The 19,827-nt window shown below is 33.7% G+C and overlaps 1 protein-coding gene across 1 annotated transcript in view; it reads left to right on the forward strand.

Moving 5' to 3' along the window:
• The window catches only part of uggt1 (UDP-glucose glycoprotein glucosyltransferase 1), a 51,430-nt gene continuing 31,603 nt past the window's right edge, over nt 1-19,827 (forward strand). The window contains exons 1-21 of the mRNA XM_073848090.1: nt 1-47; nt 883-1,021; nt 1,117-1,196; nt 1,481-1,611; nt 1,708-1,820; nt 3,265-3,439; nt 3,535-3,631; nt 4,592-4,670; nt 4,778-4,878; nt 5,445-5,544; nt 9,088-9,148; nt 9,976-10,067; nt 11,222-11,372; nt 11,477-11,596; nt 12,210-12,295; nt 13,399-13,534; nt 13,732-13,863; nt 14,096-14,260; nt 15,788-15,908; nt 16,453-16,551; nt 18,561-18,584. Coding sequence (XP_073704191.1) covers nt 11-47; nt 883-1,021; nt 1,117-1,196; nt 1,481-1,611; nt 1,708-1,820; nt 3,265-3,439; nt 3,535-3,631; nt 4,592-4,670; nt 4,778-4,878; nt 5,445-5,544; nt 9,088-9,148; nt 9,976-10,067; nt 11,222-11,372; nt 11,477-11,596; nt 12,210-12,295; nt 13,399-13,534; nt 13,732-13,863; nt 14,096-14,260; nt 15,788-15,908; nt 16,453-16,551; nt 18,561-18,584 — 2,239 coding nt within the window. The 5' untranslated portion in view covers nt 1-10. The remainder of the gene's footprint in view (nt 48-882; nt 1,022-1,116; nt 1,197-1,480; nt 1,612-1,707; nt 1,821-3,264; nt 3,440-3,534; nt 3,632-4,591; nt 4,671-4,777; nt 4,879-5,444; nt 5,545-9,087; nt 9,149-9,975; nt 10,068-11,221; nt 11,373-11,476; nt 11,597-12,209; nt 12,296-13,398; nt 13,535-13,731; nt 13,864-14,095; nt 14,261-15,787; nt 15,909-16,452; nt 16,552-18,560; nt 18,585-19,827) is intronic.

Consider the following 19,827-nt stretch of genomic DNA (forward strand, 5'->3'; position numbering starts at 1 on the left):
CCGTCCAAACATGGCAACTCACGAAGCAGATTCAGAAGCCGGTGCTGGTATGATTGCTCACTTTATTCTCAGCATAACGCTGTCGCTTTGCATTTACTGCAATGAGAGTGTGTATAAATACGCCACTTAGTGCATTTTGCGACTGGGTCGAAGCAAATGTATGTGATTAGTCATTCTTGCACAGTTATAAGGACTAGCAATGCGGTGCACAGAGAAGTCAGCTCATTTAAACGCTGGATTCTTCTTTTCTAGTTATTATGTTTTAGGGATATTTGAATTAAGTCGCATCTCAGCATCATAACCTGTAAAAATCGAATTGTGATCCGTCACATTATGATTAACACAAGGCATATGGTACTGCTTGTTTTTACGCAGTGCGTTGAAATTTGGTCTGGGTGCCAGTTAACGTTAGATAGCATAAAATGTTAATTCGTCCTTGTAAAATATGCTTTGGTAGAATTTGCTGTAATGCAGGAAGTTATTGAGAACCCGGAACTCCTGCTCGACGAGAACGCTGATTGGTTGAAGATAATCGTAATGTCCACGATGAGTGCTCTGATTGGCTGAGCGTCAGAACGCGCTGTCCTCTTCAAGCTGTCAAATGAAGTGAAATACAAACAATGCAGAAACATTTGAAGGCTGTGTCTGATTATCTGTGTGATTATATATTAACGCGTTTTATGATTATAGTATGTAAGTTATATGTGTTCATGATTTTATGTGTTTAATGTAGTTAAAAGAGGACAGTTTCAACGTCCTATTTAAAAGGTTTAACCTAAATATCTCTATGGTTTAACCACTCCAGCTTTTGGACTATTTGTGGTGTACCTTTACCTATGAGTCCCGTCCTCAGGCAGATACTAAACGGTTTCATTTTCTCAGGCTTTTGTAGGAAAATGTGGATGTTGTGTGCTGCACTGCTGGCTCTGGGCTCTGTCCAGTCTGTCAATGGGGACTCAAAAGCTGTAACAACAACTTTGACCACTAAATGGTCCTCTACACCACTCCTGCTGGAGGCCAGGTTAGCTTGAACACACAATGACGACAGCATGTTTAATATATAGCTTTATGCTAACATTTACTAATAATAAAATATGTCTTTATAATATTTTACAGTGAGTTCCTTGCTGAAGAGAGTCAGGACAAGTTCTGGGACTTTGTGGAAGCCAATCAAAATGTTGAAAATGATCATGATGGTAATATTTGATCTGAAACACATCTTTTACTTTCACTTTATAGACATGCTGAGGCTTGTCAGCATTTTTGCCTATTTTTATAAAGATCTTACCTTTTGAAATCTTGTGTTTAAGTGACATACCATACAAAAGTGTTGTTGTACTGAAAGTCATATATTAAAATATTGTATACTTTTATGCTGCACTACATTATGTTAAAATTAATGAAAAGAACCAACATTTGTGTCGATGCACTTGACATGCTATTGGCCAATCAAATGACCAGACTGTTGTTCATATTTCAGAGACGGATCTGGCGTACTACGATCTGATCCTGAAGAGAGCTAGTGTGCTGCTGAGCCCAGTGCAGCTAAACCTGCTGAAGTTTGCCCTATCTCTGAGGGCCTACTCGTCCACTGTCTATTCCTTCCAGCAGGTGAGTAGGGCCTTTCCACAACTATTTAATGTAATCTCAAAGTTAATCTGGAGAGAACCTGTTTTACTCTATTTGTTGGACTTTTTGTTCATGTAGATCGCATCTAATGAGCCTCCTCCGCCTGGGTGTAAAGCTTTCTTCAACGTACATGGACAGACATCATGTGATACAGAAAGACTTAAAGTCATGCTGGATAATGCCTTAGAACGGTGAGTAACAGCAAGACCTGCTGTAGCCTGCTGTCCAACGTTACCTACTATTTTTATTTAACATATTTACATATTTCCAATATTCCCTCCAAAAAAAAAAGTGAAAATGTCACCAGTGAGTAAGCCTGGTGAAGTGACTCACAAAATCCATTTTTAAATGAGCACTCTCTTGAGGATGCTTGAAAATGCTAATCAGGACACAGAGTAAATAAGGCACTTTCAAATTTTTGTAATTAAATGTTTTTTGAAATTATTATGGCTTCACAAAAGCATAAAAATAGCATGGTAATTTAGCAATTTTGAATTTTGCATGACTAACCATTAGATTAACATCTAAATTCATGTAAAAAACCTTTTTCATGTTGTGTTATATTTTTTTTGTGCATGCAGTTTTTATGTCTGCTTTAATTACATACTACATAAAGGATTTGTACTTTTATGAATTAATTTGTCTCAACTAGTGAGGGTAAAAAGTACATTAAAACATATAAAACCTAAACTTTCCCTTATACAAATACGTTTAAACTAAAGTATTGACATTGTTAAGTGTCAGCTAACCTAAACTCATCCAAAATTTTTGCACATATATAAACTGCTGTTCAAAAGTTTGGAATTAGTAAGTTTTTTTTTTGTGATTTTTTAAAGAGGTCTTTTCTGCTGTGTTAATTTGATTAAAAATACAGAAAAAAACAGTAATATTGTAAAATGTTATTGCAATGTATTTTAGTATACTTTAAAATAGATTTTTTTTCACATGGTCCTTCAGTAATCATTATAATATGTTGATTTATTAAAAAGAACATTTAAAAAGAACAACTTTAATTTAAAATAGAAATCTTTTGTAACATTATACACTACTGTTCAAAGTTTGGGTTCAGAATTGTTTTTTTCTTCTTTGATATAAATTAATACTTTTATTCACCAAGGATGTGTTAAATTGATAAAAAGTGGAAACTCATATTGTTAGAAAAGATTTGATTTATGTTTTAAATAAATGCTGTTCTTTTTAACTTTTTATTCATCAGAGCATCATAAAAAAAGGATCACAGATTGCAATTTTTTTTATATTATTATAATACAAAAAATATCAATTGTTTCCAGCACTGATAATAAATCAGCATATTAGAATAATGAAAAATCAGCTTTGCATCAAAGAAATTAATTATATTTTAAAGTGTAGTAAAATAGAAAACTGATATTTTAAATTGCAATAATATGTCATAAAATGACTTTTTTCTGTATTTTTGATTAAATAAATGGAACTTTGATGAGTATAAGAGACTTCTTTAAAAAACATTATAAATTTTACTGATTCCAAACTTTTGAACGGCAGTGTGTGTATTTTTATATATAATAATTCAAATATAATAATTAAATAATTACATGCAAAATATAGACAAATGCAATTGTTTGTTCAATTGTTTTTGTATCTTTTTTTTTTCAGGCCCAAGCCATACCTGTTCAAAGGCGATCACAAATTCCCCTCAGCCAATCCTGATGCACCAGTTGTAATTCTTTATGCTGAGCTGGGCACCAAAGAATTCTCCAGATTCCATCAGCTGATGCTGGCCAAAGCCAACAAGGGCCTGATCACTTATGTTTTACGCCACTTTCTGTCTGTAAGAATTAAAACTCTTAGTATTGTAAAGATAAATAGTTTAAATATGTTAAAAATTGAATTTTCATTCTTCCATATTCTCTATCACCCATGCAGAACCCCAGCAAAAGTAAAGTGCACCTGTCTGGATATGGAGTGGAACTGGCTATCAAAAACCAAGAGTACAAAGCCAAAGACGACACACAAGTTCAAGGTATGACAGCAGCCAAAGCAAGGTCAGAAATTAACAAGGGCTTATAGCAAAAATGCCACCAAAATGAACAGCAATGCCCAGACTAAGAGGCAAAAAATAATCCTGCACAATTAAACAATGTATTATGGCTTATGCGATTAAAATGAAATGTAAAAATGAATGAAAAGTGCCAATTCGCGGAATTACATTTACAGTAGATTCGCTCACACTGCATCAGATTGCTTTTATGCACTGTTTTGTGCAGCGCTGAGCCTTAACCAATCAAATGTGTTTCTGTTGAATTTAGGAATGCATTAACCAATCAGGGACACTTAAATTAGTCAGTGGTAAAGACGCCGGAGCTGTGAGGGCGCACACTTGCAAATTCCCCCATCATAACCGGCAGTGCAGATACAATGTAAATTAAAGATTAATCGTAGCTTCAGTGATTATAACGGGAGTTTTTGCATATCTTGTGCTATACTTAGCTAACGTCATGAACTGGCATGTTTGTTTATGGAGCCAGAATATGAGGTGCCGGAAATGGAAAAAAAAAAAAAAAAAAATGTTCTATATCAATATTAATAATTATTATTACAATATAAAGAGCAATAATCTACAATAATGATTTTGTCATAATATTGCAGCCCTATGAGCTCTAGTTTTTTTTTTTACATGTATAATTTAGATACAATTTTAAACAGTCTATTGTTATTGACAACAATTTAAAATATTGATTCAAGTAATTGGGTAAATTTTAGAATTTGGCATTAAAAGCACCATATGGTTTTTATAATAATAAGGTGATTATAAAAAAAAAAAAATACCTTCACAAATGTAAAAAATATTGCCCCTAAATGGAAATGTTAATTTCTGACCCTGAGTCATAAGTCTTTGTGTTGTGGTTTTAGAAAGAAAGTATAATTGAAAAACAGATATTGTCTAATAAGCAAACTCATTCATCTTTTCTCCACACAACAGGAGCTGATGTCAATGCCACTGTAATTGGTGAAAACGATCCTGTGGATGAAGTCCAGGGCTTTCTGTTTGGCAAACTCAAGTAATTTAAAACTTTAAAAGCATTAAACATGACCTTCCATTGACTAAAATGCATCCCTATATTTGAAATGACATAACAGTGTATCTTTAACATGTTGTATTTGTCAGGACCATTTATCCTGAACTTAAGGAACAGCTGAAGGAGCTCCGGAAGCATTTGATTGAGAGCACCAATGAGATGGCTCCACTTAAAGTCTGGCAGATGCAAGGTGAGTGTTTCTGAACTGGTGAAATTTCTGCCATAAAATGCTTGTTGGCTGCATATTGCTTATATTGAAGCAGAAGGCCACAAGAGATCTTGTATCATTGCTTTAACACATATCTGACACACTTATATTAATGCCACTACTTCAAGGCCTTTCAAACTCAATTATTATATTACCTGTGACTAAAAGAGCATTCGGGTAGTTCAATACTCATTCAGATGGTATGCAAAGGAACGTTTTCACATTCTTAATTAGCTGTGGTTCTGCTGGCCTTGTGTGGTTGTCAAACACAACTCCCTCTAGCCCAGAGCTCATTACTGCTCTATCAAGGTAAACTCATCAGAGACTAGTCACATTTAGCAAAACCTCTGAGCCAACGCACACACAGCTGAACGCACGATTCCCAGCGGAGCTGGAAAAGTGCTTTGGCACATCAAATTCATTATATGTAGAATCTGAGAAATTGCCATGGCGTATACAGGTCGTGGCTATTTCAAATTAGATGTTGAATATTTCAGGAGCAGAAATGCAAGTTTGAATAACATGCGTTCTTTATCCTTCTTCTCAAGATCTCAGCTTTCAGACTGCCGCACGTATCCTGGCAGCTCCCTCTGTGGATGCTCTCAATGTCATGAGGGATTTAAGCCAGAACTTCCCCACAAAAGCCAGGTAAATAAATAGACACAGTCTTAACCAGACATGATGAAGTGACAAAAATCATGTTTCCTGTGGGTTTTGTTTGTTTTCCTGTTTTAAAATGGCTTGGTCTGAAATCCTACTCCATTTAGCTGTATATTTTACATGAAACATGTTCTGATTGGCTAAGATTTTAAAGCATTAGTTCACTTTCAGAACAAAAGTGTACAGTGTACTTTGTCATCCAAGATGTCTGTGTCTTTCTTTCTTCAGTCATGAAGAAATTACGTTTTTTTTAAAGGTGCCATAGAATGGAAAACTGTATTTACCTTGGCATAGTTCAGTTCAGTACATGGACATGACATACCATGAGTCTCAAACACCACAATTTCCTCCTCCTTATATAAATCTAGTGTTTGCACTAGAAAAGACCACTGAAAAATAGGTCAATTCCAACATAACACCAACTATTACGCAATAGCCCCGGGATCGTTAATAGTTACGCCCCCAACATTTGGATCGCCCAATCATCATTAACCTCAGTACATCAGTAAAATAAGGCGAGCTACTGAAGGGACACGGTTAGCTTACTGCTAGTGTTAGCCTGTTACATTGCAGTACAAAGGATTTCACTTACCACTAGGGCTGGGCGATATGGCAAAAACGTAATCTCGATAATTTTTTCCCATATTGAACGATAACGATATATATTTCGATATAAGCTGTTGATGTTGCCAACTTTAAAATAGTATCTCAACAATGACTAAAAAATTAAAGGGTTCATTAAATTACATTTTAAAGTATAATTTATTAACAAAAACAGATTACAGTTTTGGCCTTAAATTAAAACAACTTACTAAAATAAATTAAAAAAATAAAAGTTGTGACAGAGTATGGTAAATGCACAAAATACTCATAAAAAAAACATAAAATTATTGTAAAAACATAATTTGTAACAATTATTTATTTATTATTTATTATTATTTACACAATTGTTTATTTTCTCTATTATAGGCTGAGCTATTTAAATTAGAGGCAACCACTGCATTTTGAAACAATCTACAGTATAAATAACAAAAAATTACGACACAGTTCTTTCTTAACCGTATTAAGTGCATATTCAAAGTGCAAATAGAGACCAAATATTTCAATCATGACAGAGCTATAGACATACACAACCTATTATAGCCTACGTACTAATAACAGCCTAGATGTCATGTAGCCTAATTTGCGTTGCATTGGGGAGTCACTCTCTAAACAAGGGGGATTAAAATTGCTTTTGAATGCGCGTGCGTGTTTTGCTTTCGGTTTCAGTTTTAACAATCGCACGAAACTCTCAGCTAAGCTGAGAGTCACTTTTCAGATAGCCAAACCACTTATATAACGGAATTCGTGCTACCTTTTTTGTCGACAAATACAACATCTTTGCATAATAACTCGAGGTTAGATTCACTTTCCTCGCTGCTTCCACTCTTCTTTTTTTTTCTTTTGTCGTCCTGGTGTTAAGTTTGCTTCACAAAGTACGGTAGGAAATAAACTTTGTACTTTGACGTGCACACGCACGCTGCACGCTGATTGGCTGATGTCACACATTTCTGCTGTGTGATTGGCTCTTAGATTAATCCATATCGAGCAAAAAATGTCTAGAGCTTATCATCGTTATTAACATAAATTTTATCGCGATACGATATGATATCGTTTATCGGCCCAGCCCTACTTACCACATAAACAGAGAGATGACTGCGCTGATGATGGTGAATGATGGAGAAATGACTGTGTTGATGGCGAATGATTTACAGATCTTGAGCATCACTCACAAGCGCCTGAACTTATGTGGTAAGTAAGCACTCCCGCATTATAACGTTACACAGAGCACATGCGATCACATAGTGAGAGGAAAATGTTGACGATTCAAAACGGCAGATTCAACAAACCGCATATTAAAAGCGGCTAGCGCTCCGTAATTAAATATATATTTCCTCCATGTGTGAGCTATTGAGATAAGCAGCTCTGTGAAACAGCCAATCAGAGCAGAGCCCCTCATTAATTATTCACGGACCTTCCAAATAAGGCAATAACAGAGCATTTCATTCTAGGGTTGTAAATGGACCTGTAAAACCGTTTCTGGAGATTTTTTGCCCTTTCCTATGCCATATACCTTCTATGTAGATATCAGAGAACAATTTTAAATATTGTATAAATGCATTCTGTGGCACCTTTAAGGAAAACATTTTAGGATTTCTCTCCATATAACAGATATGTATGGTGCCCTAAGTTTTGTCCCCAAGCGAAACGATCAGTTATTTTCGAAACAAATTGACAATTTATATACTTCTTAACCTCAAATGCTAGTCTTGTCTCGTCTCTGCTCTCGTCCCAACTTCAAAATCGTCCTACATCGCTGCAGAAGTACTTACCCAGTGTTTACAAAGTGAACATACAAAGATGATCAAACAGCATGTACAAAAAAAGTAAAACAGCGTTGTAGGGCGATTTGGATGTTGAAGATGAAAACGAGATGGGAGTTTTTCGACATACCCTAACTGTATTGACCCGGATTACACAGACTACACATGCGCATTGCAGAGACAAGACAAGATGAGCATTTGAGGTTAAAAAGTATATAAATTGTCAATTTGTTTCGTAAATAACCGATCGCTTCGCTAGATAAGTCCCTTCTCCCTCTGCTGGGATTGAAGCTGCTTTTAAACTGCATTTTGGAAGTTCAAACTTGTGGGCACCATACATATCCATTATATGGAAAGAAATCCTCAAATGTTTTTCTTAGAAAACATAATTTTTTTACAACTGAAGAAAGAAAGACATAAACATCTTGGATGACAAGGAAAATTTTTGATTTGGAAGTGAAATAATCCTTTAACACTTCACACAGCGCTTCACTTTCAGCGAAGGCTGTCAATTGATGCTGGAAACTGTCTTAACCAGGTGTGACATAATTTGTGTCAAAAGCCACTTTTCTGTGTCTTTTCATTATTTCCTCATTGGCTTTATAGTAGTTACGTGTTTTTGGTTCAGAAACCCTGGCAGCAGATCGCTCAAGTCATTAGAAAGTTTACTCCAAGCTGGATGTTTTGAGTCTTTACTGCCTTCCAAGGTTTAATTAACACTTTAAGGGAAAAAAATGAGCCGTCAGCAGTTATGATGAAAATAATATGCTTTATTTGGCCTAGACGGCGCAGCCCCAGCTGTTTTTTTTTTTTTGGCAAATGTATTTTAAATGTGCCGCCCACGCTAAAATGCAATTTTGTTAAAGTGATCCTTGACATCATGGAGCATAATACGCAGTCATGTATTGCCCAGAGCAATAAACTCTGGCTCTGACTCATCGACTCTACAAAAATGTTTAGTTTTTTTTTAAATTATATCTGAATGTATTTGCATGACGTCAGTGAAAGCAATCTCATCTCTATCTAGTTAAACAGCGTTGATTAAAACAGTCATTTTTCTGCAGATTACAGTAGGCTGTGCATTCAGAATTTGATTATAATGAATCACCACGATGAACTAATGAATCATTTTCAGTATAACCGCTCACATTTCTCTCTCCCCTCTCAGGTCCATAACAAAAACGGTGGTTAATTCAGAGATCCGGAAGGAGATTGAGGAAAATCAAAAGGTGAGGGCTAGCATTGTCCTTTTTTCATCTTCCTAGAGTCCTTTTCTCAAAGCTGTGGCGTCAGCAGGTGTTCTCATTCACTACGTTTTTTGCTGCGGCGCTGAAATAATGGACTCAAAGAAGACTCTTTGTTTTCTGCCTCATAATTCACCAAGAAAACTCTTGACAAAGTCTTACAATGATTCTCTCTTCCCTTACATCAAAACCTGTGTCTAAAATGACAGGACGTTAGTTTGAAAGTGTTTCAGTTTTTAATGGAACGCAGAATCATTCCTTTACACCTCTCTGCTTGTTTTCTTCACGCTCCTCTGTATTGGAACGAGTGTAAACGCTTTTGTTTTGTCACTGAAAAGGTAATGAATGAAGTAATTGCAGCGAATGTGGTTTATACGTGGCTTCGTTCGTTGTTTCAGTCATTTCCTTTCTGTGATTAAAGCTGTTTCTTGCCTCTTGTAATGAGGACGTGTAACGGACCTGCTCCTCATTCCTCACTGTAATTGCATGCTGGGAAACTTGACGAATGGAGGCTCTTTAAGGTTCTCTAACGAGCTCCCTCGCTCTAATGCATGTGCCTTTACCGAATAACAAACATGAGTGCGACGGATAAAAGCATGAATATATAGAGTGGAAATGGCCCAAGGCTCGAAAGAGTCTGTCTGAATTATAGATCATATTAAGCATCTCTTTCAACTTCTGTTCTGCTCTAAGAAGTGACAGAGACATATGTTTCATCCAGGGATTAGCAACCCACAGGGCTTGGGAGGTTACATTAAGGCTAATTGTGAATATGTCATACCTAATGTCTCACGTTCTTATGTCTCCTCTAGTATTTTAAAGGGACCTTAGGTCTCCAGCCAGGGGACTCGGCTCTGTTTATCAATGGACTCCATATTGACCTGGATGTGCAGGATATTTTCAGGTAAGCAGCTTTTTCTAATTACGGATGTCATAATAAATATAAATGTTACATTTATAAACAATAATTACTTACACTTAGCAGAAGTCTAAAAATATGTATTTAATAATAAAAATGTAACTAAAAAGTATACTAAAAATATTTACCTATACACTACTGTTCAACAGTTTGGCATGTTTTTTTTAAAGAAGTTTCTGCTCAACTTGGGTGCATTTATTTCAAAAATACAGTAAAAGCAGTAATATTGTGAATCTATTTGAGTATACACTACCAGTCAAAAGTTTTTGAACAGTAAGATTTTTAATGTTTTTTTTTTGAAAGAAGTCTCTTTTGCTTACCAAGCCTGCATTTATTTGATTTAAAGTACAGCAAAAACAGTAAAATTTAGAAAATGTTACTATTTAAAATAACTGCTTTTTATTTGAATATATTTTAAAATAATTTATTCCTGTGATTTCAAAGCTGAATTTTTATCATCATTATTCCAGTCATATAATCCTTCAGAAATCATTCAATATTATTATTATTATTATTATTATTATTATTATTATTATGTTAAAACAGCTGAGTAGAATTTTGTCAGGTTTCTTTGAATAGAAAGTTCAGAAGAACAGCATTTTTCTAAAATAAAAATCTTTTGTTTTAAATGTCATTTTTAACATTATAAATGTCTTATACTGACTCCAAGCTTTTGAATGGTACAGCGTATAATATTTCAAAAGCTTTTTATTTCAGATAAATGCTGATCTTTGGATCTTTCTATTCACCAAAGAATCCAGAAAAAAATGCACTCAACTGTTTTAAATAATTAATAATAATAAAATGTTTCTTGAACACAATTAGCATTTTAGAATGATTTCTGAAGGATCATGTGACACTGAAGACTGGAGTAATGATGTTGAAAATGTAGCTTTGATCAAAGGAATAAATTACATTTAAAAAAAATATTCAAACAGAAAGCTGTTGTTTAAATAGTAAAAATATTTCACAGTATTACAGCTTTTGCTATATTTTGGATCAAATAAATCTAGGCTTGGTGAGCAGAAGAGACTTCTTTAAAGAACAGTACAAATCGTTTGACTGGTAGTGTATTTGTTAATGTTTTGATCTCTCATGCTGCTACCCTGTATATTGTGTTTTTTTTTTTTTTTTCTCAGTGTTTTTGACGTGTTGAGGAATGAGGCAAGGGTCATGGAGGGACTACGTAGTCTACTCATAGACACACCCTACATCCACGACATCCTCAAACTCAATGTCCAGCCTTCAGACTCTGACTATGCAGTGGACATCCGCAGCCCTGCTGTTAACGTGAGCCACATGTTGTTGTTATTTTGATTAAACCCGTTTCCTGTGAGAGAAAATAGAAAATAAGCCCTGTTTTTCTCTTTTTTTTTTTTTTCCTCTTTCTCCAGTGGATTAATAACTTGGAGACAGATGGCAGATATGTGTCCTGGCCCTCTAATGTCCAGGAGCTGCTGCGGCCCACCTTTCCAGGAGTCATTCGACAGATCCGGAAGAACTTCCATAACCTGGTAAGTATTGCAGGTGCTATGCAAATATGACAATATCCTTCACATTAAAGGGATAGTTCATCCAAAAATGAAAATTCGGTCATTGATTACTCACCCTCATTTCGTTCCAAACCTGTAAGACCTTCGTTCATCTTTGGAACACAAATTAAGATATTTTTGATGAAATCTGAGAGCTTTCTGACCCTGCGTAGACAGCAACGAAACTACCACGTTCAAGGCCCAGAAAGGTAGTAAGGACATTGTTAAAATAGTCCATGTGACATCAGTGGTTCAACCTTAATTTTATGACGCTATAAGAATACTTTTTGTGTGCAAAGAAAACAAAAATAACAACTTTATTCAACAATTTCTTCTCTTTCTGGGCCTTGTACTTGGTAGTTGGTTTATGTCTATTTAAGGTCGCAAAGCTCTTGGATTTCATCAAAAAATATCTTAATTTGTGTTTGAAGATGAACAAAGATCTTACAGGTTTGGAATGACATGAGGGTGAGTAATAATTGACAGAATATTATTTTTTTTAGGGGTGAGCTATCCCTTTAACAATTCACAGTGTAAACCCCTTGTAGATCTAAATTCTGCAAGTCATTTCAGAACGTCTGTGTCATTCTGACAGGTGATGATTCTGGATCCGACCCATGAGAACACAGTAGAGCTCATCAGCGTGGCTGAGATGTTTTACAGCAACAACATCCCACTCAGGTCAGTCTGAAAATAGACAGAACATTATTACAAGAACATGATTAATGTTTCACAATGCGTAGGAGCCACAGTGGCAGGAAAGCAGGTTAAAATCTAGTGATTTCTTATGTCATTCTTACCCTTTCATTTAATTTTTTTCAGTATCTCTCAATATATAATAAAGGTACTGAAACTCATAAATATTTCTTTTGTATATGCACTACTAAGATTTGTAATGTTTTTTTTTTTTTTTTTTTTAAAGAAGTCTGGCTGCTCACCAAGCCTGCATTTATTTGATCTGAAATGCAGCAAAAACAGTAATATTTGTACTATTTAAAATACTTGCTTTCTGTTTGAATATATTTTAATATATAAATGTAATGTATTCCTGTGATCAAAGCTACATTTTCAGCGTAGTTACTCAGTTTTATGTGTGACATGATCCTTCAGAAATCATTCTAATATGCTGATTCACTGTTTCAGAAACATTTTATTATTATTATCAATATTTAAAACAGTTGAGTACATTTTTTCAGCATTCTTTGATGGATAGAAAGATCCAAAGATCAGCATTTATCTGAAATAAAAAGCTTTTGTAACATTATACACTATACCATTCAAAAGCTTTGAATCGGTATAATCAATTAATTAATTTTTTTTTTTTTTAGGAAAGAATTATAGAAATTAATACTTTTATTTAGCAATGATTCTTTAAATTGATCAAAAGTGATAAAAGACATCTTTTTCAATATTATAATAATAATAAATGTTTTTTGAGCAGCAAATCAGAATATTAGAATGATTTCTGAAGGATCATGTGACTACAGTAATGGTACTAAAAATTCAGCTTTGAAATCACAGGAATAAGTTACATTTTAAAATATATTCAAATAGAAAACAGTTATTTTGAGTAGTAAAAATATTTCAGATTTTTACTGTTTTTGCTGTACTTTGGATCAAATAAATGCAGGTTTGGTGAGCAGAAGAGTCTTCTTAAAAAACATTAAAATCTTACTGTCCAAAAAATTTTGACTGGTAATTCTCTAATTGTAGACTTGAAGTGTAACCTGTGAGTGTCGTTCTTGTGTCTCTCTGGTGATTTCTGTGTTTTTGTCTATCTGCAGGATTGGAGTGGTGTTTGTGGTGAATGATTCTGATGAAGTGGATGGGATGCAGGATGCTGGTGTGGCACTGCTTCGAGCTTTCAACTACATCGCTGATGACGTTGACAGCCAGATGGCCTTTGATGCCATCATATCTGTAAGTGAACAACATCACCAGTGCTTCATAACACATCAATATAGAGGTGGACATTTGTCAATGTTTAGGAGCACACTAGCATATAGGTTTGCCTAAAAACAGACTTTAAAATAAAATAAATGTAGATTTTAATATAGAAGGCAGTTGACGGTCTGTGCAGGGATGTGTTGTGAATGTGATTATCTTGTGTTTTTCAGATGTTTAACAGAGTTCCTAGTGGAGGCAAACTGAAGGTGGAACATGTGGTGGGTGTGTTGGAGAAGAGATATCCCTATGTAGAGATCAGCAGCATCCTGGGGCATGACTCTGCCTACGACAACAACAGAAAAGTGAGGGATTTGTTTTTCTAGTGCTTGTGCTTTGAATATTTCAGCAGTTCGCTATCTCAGATGTCATATTCTTGCCAAAAGAGACAGAATATAGTGGATGAAGTCATTTTTTGATCAGCTCTAGAGATTAAGGATGTAACTGTCAGCCAGAGGTGCTTCCTATGCTAATAGCTCTCTGTGTCTCCCAGTAACCATAACCCTTATTGAGGTCATATCTTTTATGTCTCCACAGGAGGGAAAGGCATATTATGAGCAAACCGGTGTTGGCCCATTGCCCGTGGTGTTGTATAATGGAATGCCTTTACAACGTGAGCAGTTAGACCCAGATGAACTTGAGACAGTCGTCATGCACAAGATTCTGGAGACCACAAGTTTTTTTCAGCGCACAGTCTACCTGGTGAGAATTGCATGTCTGCCATCCGTAGTCTCTATGGTGTCCTTTTTGGGTTAAAAAGTAACACATTATATCATTGCACTGTTCCTAAAAAAAAAAAAAAAAAAAAAAGGCAAAACCCATTATCGAATCTTCCAGAACAGCTTTAATGGAAATAGTATAGTTAATAGTATAGTAGTTAAGGTGTAAAAAAAAAAAAAAAATATATATATATATATATATATATATAATATAAATTTTTTTTTTCTACCAGTCAACAGTCAAGATTTTTAATGTTTTTTTCTCTTCTGCTCACCAAACCTGCATTTATTTGATCCAAAGTACAAGAAAAACTGTAAAATTTTAAAATATTTTTACTATTTCAAATAACTGTTTTCTATTTGAATATATTTTAAAATGTAATTTTTTCTCTGTGATATTTTTTTTTTTGGAAAGTAATTATAAAGCTTGATAATTTTATTTAGCAAGGATGCTTTAAATTTATCAAAAGTGATAATAAATACACTTATGTTTTAAGATATTTCTATTTTAGATTAATGCTGTTCTTCTGAACTTTCTGTTCATCAAAGAAACCTGAAACAATTTAACTCAGCTGTTTTTAACATAATAATAAAAATAATGTTTTTTGAGCAGCAAATCAGAATATTAAAATGATTTCTGAAGGATCATGTGACTGGAGTAATGATGCTAAAAATTCAGCTTTGAAATCACAGGAATAAATTACATTTTAAAATATATTCAAATGGAAAACAGTAATTTCAAATAGTAAAAATATTTCAAAATGTTAGTGTTTTTGCTGTACTTTGAATCAAATAAATGCAGGCTTGGTGAGCAGAAGAGACTTATTTAAAAACATGTAAAAAAAATTACTGTTCAAAAACATTTGACTGATATATGTGTATATCGGTCAATGACGAAAAAGGGTTTAAGCATAAAGACAATAACTGTAATTCTGCTTTAAATTGTTGTTGTTAAAAAATAAAAAGTTTTCTGTTTATTTTAATTGCTTTTTTTTCTGAGCAAAAAATAAATATACATATTTTTCAAATTTACAAAAGACCCACTAAAATGTCATTTAGTGTAACAGTCTTGTCAGGCATATTTACAACAAAAATTAATTTATGACATAATAAAACTTAATTACTTTCACTCCAAATACTAATTAGTTGTAATTCTACATTTTTAAAGTTTGCCACTATCCTAGGTTTTACCCATTTGTCAGTAAGATTTTTTACTCATTTAAAACACAATAAACTTTAGTATTCTCCTGTATTCTTTTCTATATTTTAATATGTACAAGTCAGAATAAGGATGTTGTTTGAATCCAACCATATTTTGACATTTTATTCTCCAAAAACTTATTTAAAACCTTAAAAGTAGACACTTTACTTGCGTATAAAGTGCTTTCTATGGACATAAAATCACTTTTGTAAATTTCTATTGACGTGATGTTTGCATTTATCTGAAGTACAGATTAGGGTTATTTATTGTCATTGTTTTGTTTTTAAATGCTTCTCATGATCTTTTCAGGGTGAGCTGAACAGTGACCATGATGTGGTGGATTTTATCATGAATCAGCCCAATGTAGTCCCACGAATCAATTCCAGAATCCTGAGCACCAACAGGAATTATCTGGACCTTTCTGCCACCAGTGAGTTCTTGTCTGATTGGGTTCATGGCAAAAATGTGTTTCTTCAGTGTTTTGCTGCTCTCCGGTTCTTTTCTGTTGAATCATAAATAGCTTTTCTTCCTGTAAACGAGCTAGTTTGAGCTATACAACACGTACGCTCTCACAGGCTCTTGGGAATGAATATCTGCCTCATTGTGAATTCTGTGCTAAATGTCTTGTTTGTTCTTGATAGCCCATTTATTTACAAAGACGTACAAATGAGACTGCGGCAATGATATTCATAAACTGCTTTGTTTTTGCAAGGAATTTGAAACTGAATTTTAATAGCTTTTGAATAGCATATTTGCAGTCTTTCAGGAAGCTGAGAAAAAAAGACTCATTTCAATCTCGAATAGCACTCGATGTTCAGAAATAGCTGCATTTGAAATGACTTTGCTTGGATTCAATTATGAATGTGAATGTACCTCTTACAGAGAACAAAGCGCAACCTTATTTTCAATTTCTCCCCAAGTGTTTGCCATCATTTGCCTGACCTAAAAAAAAAACCAAGTCTTTTCTTTTCCAGACAATCATTTTATCGACGAATATGCACGTTTCCTCTTTCTGGACACCAAAGACAAGAACGCAGCGGTGGCCAACAGCATGAATTACATGACAAAGAAAGGTAAGGTGATTGCTGCTATTGATCTCCATGAGAAATGTTATACCTCTAACCTGTTTCTGATCATGGGACCTTTATGAAATGTCCTTTCTGGTTGTTCTGTCCATCTTACATTATTTACCAGGTGCATGCTGTTGTTTTGATAAACCAAACCAAATTTTCACCCCAAAATGAAGATTACCCCTAGGTGTAAATTACTTTTTTTTTTTTTTTTTCTCAGATGAATACAATCAGAATTATATTAAAGTCCTGGCTTTTCTAAGCTTTTTAATGGCAGTGAATGGCTGTTGAGATTTTAGAGCCCAAAAAAGTGCATCCATTCATCATAAAAAGTACTTCTATGGGTCAAAAATACATTGTATGGGTCAAAATTATTGATTTTTCTTTTATGCCAAAATCATTGGGATATTAACTAAAGATCATGTTCCATGAAGATATTTAGTAAATATATCAAAACTTTACTTAATTTTTAATTAGTAATATGCATTGCTAAGAACTTCATTTGGACAACTTTAAAGGTGATTTTTCTCAATTTTTTATTTATTTATTTATTTTTTTTTGGACCCTTCTCAATATTAAAATTTATTTATTTTTTGGACCCTCGGATTCCAGATTTTCAAATGGTTGTATCACGACCAAATATTATGCTATCTTAAAACACCATACATCAATGGAAAGCTTATTTATTCAGCATTTATATGATGTAATTTCAAATTTCAAAAAAGTGACCCTTATGACCCTTATTGTGTTCCAGGCTCTCATATTATATGCAACAAATATCTATTTACACTGCCACTCAAAAGTTTGGGATCAGTAAGGTTTTTAATGACTTTTAAAGTTTTTTTAATGCTAATCAAGGTTTTTTTTTTTTGTTTAAAAATACTGAAAAAACGTAATATTATTAAATATTATTTTAATTTAAAATAACTGTTTTCTATGTGAATATATTTTAAAATGTAATTTATTCATTTAACACAAAACTGAATTCTCAGCATCATTACTTCAGTCTTCGGTGTCACATTATCCTTCAGAAATCATTTGAATATGCTGATTTATTACCAATGTTGAAAATAGTTGTGCTGCTTAATATTTTGTTGGAACCTGTGATATATATTTTTTTCTCTCCAGGATTCTTCAGCAACTAAAAGTTTGGTGTCAGTACATTTGTATTCTTTCTTTTTTTGACAGAAATTAATACTTTTATTCACCAAGGCTGTGTTACACTGATAAAAAGTTAGAGCAAAGACTTATATTGTTATAAAAGATTTATATTTTGAATAAATGCTGTTCTTTTTAACCTTCTATTCATCAAGAACCCTGAAAAAAGAATCACAGGTTCCAAAAAAAAAATATTAAGCAGCACAACCGTTTCCAACATTGACAATAACAGTAATTAATCAGCATATTAGGATGATTTTTGAAGAATCATGTGACACTGAAAACTAAAATAATGGCTGATTAAAAATGTTGTTTAATTAAAATATATGAATATAAAACAACATTATTTTAAACCGTAATAATATTTCACAATATAATTTTTTTTATGTATTTGTGATCAAGTAAATGCAGCCTTGATGAGCATATAAGAATTCTTTAAAAACCATTAAAAATCTTACTGATCCCAAACTTTTGAGCAGTAGTGTAGATTTTTTTCTTTGCACTATAATATAAAAATGTCCTTAATGTTGCCTTGGTAAATGAGCAGTCAAATGCAAATGAAGGTGACTGACATGGATTGCTGACTTAAATCACCCTGGTAACACTGTCTATTATGACCAAAGACTTGCCTGACATGTGTATTACACATTTGTTGACATGAAAGATATTTAATGTGTACAGTCTGTTTTGTCTTTTAGCCAACATTTCATTGTATAATCGTACAGGCACACAAAAAATTAAAGTGTACACATGGCTTTAGACTCCAAAAACTGTCTGTGTACCACTAAACATATCTGTCTGCCTTTATTTGTGTTTCTTCATCCCTTTTTTTTCTTCTTGAATGCTGTTTTCAGGGATGTCAACCAGGGATGGATCTGGTAATTGCACTGAGCTGTTATACTCACTTAACTGACAGCCCACTTCCCATAGATCTCATCAAAACATAGAGTGCTCAAGTGGAAATATAGTTAGAAAACGCCTACATTGCCATCATTAACATAACACTGTCTGTTGCTTGAAGGAATATTCCGGGTTATTTAAAACTTAATGCGTGTGTACCACGTCTGCGGCATGCTGTCGATTACCACAGGAAATAATTCTGATTCTGTCTCAGTTTGTGTACACAAGTAGGAACGCATTTACAGGAATACACTTATAACGGAAGCCTAGCAGGTCAGTGTGAAGCTACTTTGAATAAATATCTATAAATATTTAACATGTCTATTTTACTGTCACACTGTTTTGAAAGTACAAACATGAAAATAGTTGCACTGGACCTGTGTATACAAGGATACCAGGATGAAAGTACTGTATGAAAGAGATGTGACGTATCTATAGAAGTGAAATACATCAGTAATACAGAATAGGGGTGGGCGATATGGTAAAAATAACGTATCACGATTTTTTTCAGAAATATCACGATTCATTGTCATGTTGGTTTTACTATTTTGCAAGTTGTCTCGGCAAACAAAATATGAAATAAAAAGAATGGCAGATGTTTAGGCCAAATTGAGTGAAGATTTTTTTTTTTAGCATTGTTAATAAAAAATAAGAACAAAGATAGGCTACATGTTACAAATACACATAATATACAACATAATGTACAGTAGGTGTATTTAGCAGTAGCATTTAAGAAATTGAATTAACACATAAAATTAAAACACTACATAACATAAATTATACATTGACTCTTATTAAAGCAACTGTATTAAAGTTCTTCAGTCAAACATAAAACATGTTGAACAAAACTTACTTTGAAGAATGTGGGTAACCAAACATTTGCTGGGTCCCCAGTTAATTCCATTAGTATTTTTTCCCCACTATCAAAGTCAGTGGAACCAGCTACTGTTATCCACATTCTTCAAAATGTATTGTTTTGTGTTTAGCACAAGAAAAAAATTAATAGAGGTTTGCGACAACACGTCACTCTTCATAACATTCTGGAGTATATGCAAATTTCTATTTTAAAAACTTAAGCAGCAAATTTTCCAATTTCCAATATTTATGTAATTCTCAAAACTTTTGGCCACGACTGTAGAGAGCAAAGATTTTGCGAAAAATAAATGCAAGACAAAGTCTGTTTTTGATAATGTACGTTATTCTGTGTTGTCATATTTTTTT

The sequence above is a fragment of the Garra rufa genome, chromosome 10, assembly GCF_049309525.1.
Source record: "Garra rufa chromosome 10, GarRuf1.0, whole genome shotgun sequence".
In the NCBI taxonomy this organism is placed as follows: Eukaryota; Metazoa; Chordata; class Actinopteri; order Cypriniformes; family Cyprinidae; genus Garra; species Garra rufa.